This window comes from Lampetra planeri, chromosome 13 (genome assembly GCF_965212315.1).
Source record: "Lampetra planeri chromosome 13, kcLamPlan1.2.h2, whole genome shotgun sequence".
NCBI lineage: Eukaryota > Metazoa > Chordata > Hyperoartia > Petromyzontiformes > Petromyzontidae > Lampetra > Lampetra planeri.
The window spans coordinates 4965399-4974492 of record NC_136119.1 but is presented as its reverse complement, the minus strand read 5'-3'; the positions used below and the strand labels follow the sequence as shown (position 1 = coordinate 4974492).

General features: G+C 40.2%; 1 protein-coding gene across 1 annotated transcript in view; it reads right to left on the bottom strand.

Moving 5' to 3' along the window:
- Positions 1 to 6560: 6560 nt before the first annotated feature.
- RASEF (RAS and EF-hand domain containing) overlaps positions 6561 to 9094 on the bottom strand; it is a 35298-nt gene continuing 32764 nt past the window's right edge. The window contains exon 17 of the mRNA XM_078599933.1: positions 6561 to 8144. Coding sequence (XP_078456059.1) covers positions 8042 to 8144 — 103 coding nt within the window. The 3' untranslated portion in view covers positions 6561 to 8041. The remainder of the gene's footprint in view (positions 8145 to 9094) is intronic.

Sequence of the window (9094 nt, the reverse complement as noted above, 5' to 3'; positions counted from 1 at the left end):
GGCTCATTTTTTTTGCAAGTAACTACAACGTCACATCGTACTGTACATGGTTGCAACATTTATGAGCTTGTGCGAAAATACCCGTCATTCGTAAAATTTTAACCGGCACTCTCCTTACCGGCGAGCGAGGCTCTCTTGCATTGTTCATCCTCAAATTATTCGGAAAAGCACTCCCCCCCCCCACCCCTCGCAAGGGCCTCCACAAAAGGTGGCATGAACGCAAGGTGCTCTCTAATCATCTTCTTGGTTCTTTCGGTAAAGTCACGTAGAATGGAAATAATAAAATAACAATACAAATAAAAACGTAATAAAATAATTCTCACGACGTTTCGGCCACAACGCAAGCAGCCGTCCTCAGGTGGAGAACAGGTCTGTCGAGAAAACAGAGTACTCTGTCTTCTCGACCTGAGGACGGCTGCTTGCGTTGTGGCCGAAACGTCGTGAGAATAATTTTATGACGTTTTTATTTGTATTATTATTTTATTACTTCCATTCTACGTGACTTTACCGAAAGAACCAAGAAGATGAATCCTTGCAGTTACGAAAGCTTTAAATCGAAATGTGCTCTCTAATGTTCCGACTGTGCTTGCATGTTACACACGTGCCGCGTGACACGTGGCACGTGTGTAACATGTAACATAAATGAGGGCGTTATTTATTTATTTGTGAACGCACAAATAAATAAATAACGCCCTCATTACCTTAAATCCTAGAGATGGCAGCTACTTACAGGAGCAAGATAAATGGCTGCAAGAAATGGCATAAATTAGCTGCGTTCTGAATTAAAGCTTTGCTTTCAAGCACAAGTGCACAGGTCCATACCTCTATTCAGCTAATTGTGAAAGCTGTTAAGTAAGGCTGCCATTAGCAGCATGGGCGATTAAACAGAGGTTTTAGCAAGTGCTAAGGCAGAGCTTTCAAGTGCTGGCATTCAATTTCGTGAACATTATTATTCACCCGGAGAGGAAAATTAGCAGTGGTGTATGCCTTGACAGTTGACGCATGTGCAAGCATAAGATGGGATTTGGTTCGTTTATCTTAGGCAAGGCCATTTTCTGGCACTTCTGAAGTGAGCTCAATGCAATGCAGAGGAAATTGATGGCACAAAGGGCTCGAGCTGTACGCTCTTGAACTGGCAATATTTCAGACTCACAGGTCAGTTAGGTGAGAGAGGCCCAGAGGTCAAGAGTTTGTGAAACCAATACACACGACTTATAAAACCTCAATTAAATGTGTGTCTTTTTTTAAGTTACGTGCACACGCACGTGCACCGATAATGCACGGCAATTACAGCCAAGCGTTACTTTTTGATTAGGATAACGACTGCGTTAGCTCTTCTCAAATACCATTTTTGCAATTGCAGTATCAGCCAAACAGGTGAAAGTCAGCAATGCGGTAGTCCTGCTATATAAGTACAGTGGTTAATATACACACGAGCCGTAGTTCTTTTTTTTTAAGAATATAGATGTGTAGGTCCTGAGCGGAAGCGTGAATTTATTCCATTAATCAGCACTCTCATTATTTTTTACAGCATGTGGCACATCCTAATGTTCACCTGTCTTCAATAGAACCTAACATAGCGACTCAATAAGAACGTTTTCAATGAATGCATATTACCGGCCTTGACACGTGGTTCATAAATATGGACAATTACAAAGATGATGGAACGACTGGAAGTTGTGTGCAAAGCTGCACGGAGAGATGCATGCCCTGGTATTATGCTGAGACACGCTAAGAGCAACGTATGAATTGAAGAACACGTGCAAATTAGAAACCTCATATTCACCATTAAGAAGCGTGCCTCGGCGGGACACGCCACTCTAGGGGACGCACAGAATAGCTGCCAAAGGAGACGACACGGCCGTGAGCAGGACCTTGAGGAATGGCGACTATGTGGGGAGGAATTCATCCGGCAGTGGATAGAACATAGACGATATTCTTGGGGTTTTTTCGGTAAAGTCACGTAGGTAAAAAATTTAAATTAATAAAAGTAAAATAAAATAAATTACTTAAAATAAAATCATTTACTTGATGCAGCAAGCGTGCTGTGACGGTTCCACCTGAAGACGGAAGCTTGTGTTGCCTCCGAAACGTCGTGATTTTTATTTTATTTTACTTTTATTAATTTTTATTTTTATTTTTTACCGACGTGACGTTACTGAAAACACCCATGAATATGAATCCTTGCAGTCACGAAAGCTTCAAATCTAGAAACATGGACGATGACAGATGAATTAAGCGACAATTCCTAAAAGTGCATACTGTGTAAATAAGGATGCTTACTTTCATGCACGTGCAATATGCTATGAAACCCGTCTCTCCTCGAGTTCAGGGTGGGGGGAAAAAAACCATACATATCTCAATGTCAATTTTTTTCTACAGCCATAACTTCCGTGTGACATACGTCCATGTGGCATTGATCACGTTTGACTGTATACATCACTTGTACAAATACATTACTTCATGCGACGTTAAAACATGTTGTTGTTGTTTTTTATTTGCGACAGGTTTTTTTTTCTCCCAAAATATAATTGCAGATATGCTGTACTGGCTTGTGAAGACCGTGATGGGGGTATGGCCGTTTAGTTATGGTAATATGGAGTTATTCAGTGATCACAGACGTAGACGAAAGCTATCTTTTGACTGATTTGAGGTGCAGGTCTTCGTGTATTTTATCCACGAACCCATTATAACATCTGGTTTCGTGGTGGCGTTTGGCACAACAAAAACCCAGCAAAATATTTCGCCCCCAAGCATGTGAAAAGGACCTGGATGAATGAAAGCAATCTAGGGTTGCATCATATATCAGTTTCAATTCACATGTTAATAAACACTGCCAATTAATCCTTTTCAGCTGACTGATGAGGTGGTTCGGGCACCTGGTAAGGATGCCCCCCCCGCTAGGCTCCCCCTGGAACTCTACTGGGCAGCACGTCCCACTGGGCGAAGACCCCGGGGACCGGCCCAGGACACGCTGGCAGGACTATGTCCCTTGGCTGGCCTGGGAACAACGCCTGGGAATTCCACAGGAAGAGCTGGCATCCGTCGCTAGGCAAAAGGAGGTCTGGACCACCCGACTCAACACGCAGCCGCCGCGACCCTCACCAGGACAAGCGGACTGAGAAACGAACGAATCTGACTACCATCTCTAAGTTTTGTCTGATTTTCTCACATCTCACTACATCTCTATCGCTTGTCTATCTCTTCTCTTTTCTCATTAGTAGTTTGTAAATTGAAAGAGGGGAGGGGAACCCCCACAATATAATCCACTTTGGGCGATGGACCAACACCACCACGGTTATTAGCTCGAGGGGATAGAGAGTTTGTTCACAATGGAGTGATATTTGAGGTACAGTCATCCACATTCATGTCATATTTTTTTGCCAACATATATGATCCTCTAATCAACATTTTGACAAGACAACCTGGTATAGGACAGCATTATAGAATTTGGTATGAAAAATCCAGTGGTAGTGCTTCCAGTTCTCATGCAGTTTAGATTTGACAGAAATAAAGTTAACAAAATTGTATTGGCTACCAGAGGAAATGAGAGGAAAGGTCAAATCCGCATTTTTAAACATTTAAAGATGAAATTAAACCAACAGTATATTTTAACAACCAAATGTTAACGGGATCATTGCGGAATTATGCACGGTATCCATAAAGGTGTTATTAACTACGAAAGAATTATAAGAAGATAGCAGAATAGGTTTTTCCCCTTTTTTCTGGCAACAAAACTGAAACCTCGTTTACGAGGAATCATGTCTGCATTAACCACAATACTTGTGGTCAGAATGCAAACAAAAAACATACTCTGATAATATATGCATTGTCCTTGAAACTGATTGGTCCACACCAGAGACAGATTTCTTTTGAAAGCCTTTTGGCGTCCTCTGGTCTAGCACCGTTTGAGACGAGGCTCAAGAGAAAGTTGTCTCTGGTGTGGACCAATCAGTTTCAAGGACAATGTATATATTATCAAAGTATGTTTTTCGTTTGCATTTTGCCACAACTATTGTGGTTAATGGAGACATGATTCCATGTAAAAAGGTTTCAGTTTTGTTGCCAGAAAAAAGGGGAAAAACCTATTCTTATATTTTGGTACTGGCAAAGGAGGTCTCATAATGAAGAAGATAGCAGTTTGAAGTTTTTAATTACATGGTTGAAATACTTAAAACATATTCCTCAATTACTTATTTTGGTATCGCGATGTCAGATGAATACCCGTCAAAAACAGAAAAAGTAAATTGTGTCCATTTTAATGTCAAGTGTATAATCGTTCTCCACATGCCATGAGAATTCGAGATGCTGCCTGGTAAAATACCACGATGATCACAAACCAACTCGTGCCGACGTTGTACATTTTGGAAATACGCAGCACACATGGCCGTTCAATTATAAATCCTGCATTCTCCGTATAAGATGCACTGCTCACTCTTGCATTTTAACATTTCGGGTGCGTCTTATGATCTGACAGGTGTGTGTATGATTTGTATATCTTATTTCACACCGGACAGGTTCAGGACGCTTCTTACTTTCCAGGGCGTTTTTGTTTCTTACTGTATGGAATTTACAAACGCCGTATGCATCGTCTTCTTTGTGTTGTATACATTTTTTTAAACATAATTCGTCGGTTCTAAATGCATTTGTTTTGGGTCACTGAAGGTCAGAGTTACCACTGTACATCATCCAACGACAATGCACACGGTGACTGCGTAATGGCACCACGCTGAGGCACGCGCGCGCACACTCGGGCAGTCCCTGCAAATGCGAAGGGTTATTAGAGAATGGTTTGCCTGAAGTGGAGCACTCACGGTCAACGCCATTCCAATCTCCCATTCTTATCGCGGAAAAACCCCTGGTAAGCCACTTTTACATTCGTGCAGGCCAGATGGCTATTTGGAGACCAGAAGAGGATCACAAAATATGTACGCACTGCTTCATGATGCATGATTAACGAACGGCCTGTTCTTCGAATGTATTATTGTGTTACACACCCACGATAATGCGTCTACGTCGGATTTCCGAGCAGGATGTTCTACCGAAGTAATCCGAGTTCGTACCAATGTAGGATTTTCAATATCAATAATCTACATTGAAATAAAAAAAATATCACAAAATTATGGATGCCAATGAAAACACATGGATGTATGTAACGGATTCCTAAATTATCTGGGGAATACAGGTACAATTATGACATTTAAATTAATAGCAATGCAATTTTTTAAAACAAAACAAATGCATCTGAGAATTACATATCAGCTCATGCAATATTAATTTTCGTTTAACGAATATTGACAGATGCACATTCAATATTCTCTTTAGTACTTCTAGATCTGTATCGTAACACAAAATGGCCTTTTAACATTTCTCACAGCTAGCAGCACATCACTGTCGAATATGACACCAAAGTAAGACTTGGAAATAACTACAATTCTCTGGGCCTATCTCACAGAACGCAGTACCAGATGACATGTCGTCAAGCCTTCAAGTTGTGTAAAGCATGTTTATTGTATGACAGTAATAGGCTCTATATTTTTGTTATTTTAAAACATTCTCAAAATCTAGGAGGATATGCTGAAGTACGTGAAGTGAGTGGTAAACTAAATTTCACATATTTAGTAAAACTGCTGCTCATCAGACCGAGACCATCAATTTGCTTTACTCCAAAAACGTAACTCACCCCCCCGCCCCCAGCTTTATTATTCTCAAAATTTGTAGTACCGACACACATATTTTTAAATACTATTTTATCTCTCGCTTTTTACGTCACATTTGTAGTCTGATTTGCTCCATTAACCTAAACGCAACGTTCAACATGAAGACGTCATCGTGGCCAACGCTGTGGCTGTCACCACCAGCATATCGCTGCCAAAGCTGTCCTCTCTCTCTGCCAGATCCCGCAGCTGCGGCTGCTGCACTGGAGACACGTGACCTCCGAGATATGCCCAAACAGTATCATCCCACCATCTGGTAACATTAGCATATTACTTGCATAAACCATAATAGATGTGTAAATGCACAGTTGTATGCGTGTATCGTGGGCATAATTGTTTTAATAGATGACAAATAAGCAGACAATTCGCCTCCTTCACCTATCTTTTTTTTTAGACATCCCATCGGGCGCAAAGCATCCTGGGAGTGTATAATTTCAGCAGCATTGCTTTTCTACAAGCAAACTCTGGACCAATTTTAATATTCAATCGAAAGATCGATTCATCACATCATATCTGGTGGCTGCCCACATTCGAATCGGATGTCTCAGCTGTGCCCGCTCCGTGCTTGGATATGGGCATTACCCACAAAGTAACCATCCGTTCAATGTGCTTTTGTGATGCAAGTTCACGTGCGTTGTTAATTGCTCCCGATTATACAACAGACAAGGAAGAAGTTTATATTTTGTTGAAACGACAAAATATGTTGGCAGTTCATAATAACATAACCGCCATAATGGAGGGAATATTGTCATAAAAGTGTCACTTCACCGAATAGAACACATCGGAAATAAATAAATAAACATTTACGTTACTTTGTAGACAAAATGCACAGTTAAAAACAAATAAGCAATGCGGTTTTATTTTTTTCAACTTAAACAACTGTTTACCTGTATGCTTGAAAGCATTCGCAATAAAAAATATATATTTTTAATTGAACCAGCACACGTTTCTGTTAATATTATAAAATATCCATAACGGCTGAAATGTACTATTTGTACCGACACATCAATTCAGGAGGGTTTTTTTTTGCATAATTCATGTTAAAATTCCAACGGTGTGGGAATATTTCAGGGCAAGTAACAAGAGGAATAATAATCAAGCCTTGTTGTATGATTTACTGATACAGTTTGTAAATCTCTATAGGCAATATGCCAGCACGGAGTATTTTACGGACATCTTAGGCTCATAAACAGCCACGCAATTAAAGGAAATTGCGGGGTACAACCAGTGAAGAAATGCTGGCCTGTAAATTATTGGCATCCTCATTATCATCACTCTTGTGTCGGCCACCACGAGCATGCATTACTGTGGCCCACTCGGCTCTGGTGACATACGGGGGCCGTATGTGTCTGCTCCTGCCAGCGTGTCACAACTTCTGCACCGCAGCGTGCCTCGGGGACATTTGGCCGTATAATAGAGCAACGCCGTCAATTGTCTTTTGTTCGATTTTAACACAATCCTTAAAAAAAACAGTGGCGATGCGAGGAGATTGCCACAAAAAGCTCATTCCTCCCACGAATCAAAAGGGAAACTTGTGTATGGCTTAAAAAACGTTTCGCGTCTTTCCATTTGTGTAACTGAAACACAATGCATTTCTTCTGAACCAACGCACTGTTACCTTCTCGACCATTCTGGGTTGCTATAAATATCGAAATGTGTTTTTAACGTGCAAGCCCTTTAGCCGAGCATGAAATCATACCGCCATTGAGTGTGTTGTACCTGCTCAGGCTGCTTTGCTTAAATGTCACAGTTCATCACGACGTTTTAACAATGGTAAAGGTGCAGCGCTGCAATTTCCTGCTCACACCACTGCTAGCAGAAGGGCCTCCGCTAAGAGAAGCACGAGAGATCCCCTCTTAGAGGGTACTACTTTGGTCTACTCTTCCATGCTGGCCAGACATCTTGTTAATTAAAAAGCCTAAGTTTATCATTACAAAATATTTCCTAATCAAGAAACTATTTACATATTAATGACTTAGCCTTTAAGGTGCATGTTAAAAAAATCACTTTATTAAACAAGCTACATTCCTTATATATATTTTTCTCTCCTAAAATATGCAACTTTAAAAATGTTCTAAATCTATCTACTATATATATTACATTTAGATTGCACTTTGATCATAAACTTTTATTTATATACAGTACAATAGCAGGTTGGAATAAGTTATTTGCTGCAGTGAAAACATATATATAGAAGTTTTTCTTCCAGTTTCGAAATGAATTTGTCATCAGACTCAAGGTCAGATATCTACATCCATGTGTGAACCAGCCGAGAAGTCCAGAGATCAAGTTGAGCGCAGCTCTGATTGAGTTCCATGTAAACCTTATAATTTGCAACACTTGGTGTTTTTTTTATTTTCATCGTCAACTTCGACTCCTTTGGCAGGAGGTTCGCTTTCCGAAGAATTGGCCCTTTTTTTGACCTCCCTGTAAATTGCGGAGAGGAGACAACACGCTTTTAGCCACGATTATAATTTGACAATCCCGATAAATATGCAAACATATTTCAAAAACCTCTCAACCCTCCCCCAGGCCCCCCCCCCCACTCAACAATGCAGTGCGTATACTCCCAGAAAGACATGTGGCAGCAGTACACACATTTCACACAGATTCCATTAGTGTTATTGATGCATCGTTACCGAAATTAGCATCATGAATCTGCCATAAATATTAAGGAGTGTGCTGACTACACAAAAACAAAGCAGACTGATGCAAGCTAGATCAACAAATCATTGGACAGATTCAGAGATGCGTCTCCTCAGACCTGTTTAGGATTCATAATTAAGTCTGTAACTTAGACATGGCGCACTGATGAGCCCCAGTATAGGCAAAAACGTGGACATGCGGCAGGCTTCAGAATGAAAGGTTGAGATTTATTTCTCAAACGTTATACGTTTTTCAGTTTGTTCATATACGTAGCAGACCGATGCAATAGTGTTTTTTTAGGATAGAGATGATCTTGCCAATTGTAACATTCTCTAATAAAGTCTTAGAATTGCTTCAACCTTTAGATTATGAAGCCTAAAAACACCATTAGAAGAATACAATTTACAAAAATAACGCAACAAACATGCCAATAACACTACCTTAAAATGAAACAATATTTAATATCTTTGGGCTATTACGTATTATTACATACAGTATTATATTTTACCTTTTAAGGCCACAATATTATATTTTACCTTTTAAGGCCACAGTGTTATTGATGATTGTGTTGAGTTTTTTTTCTTCTCTAAATTATGCTTGTGCACCACTGCCAATGCAGCAGCATCGCCAAATACAACCATAGGAGTATTTTAAATACGATTTGCAAGACGGTTTGTGTTTGCACAGCATCTAAACCAGTGGTTCTTAACCTTTACTGCAGCATTGCATCC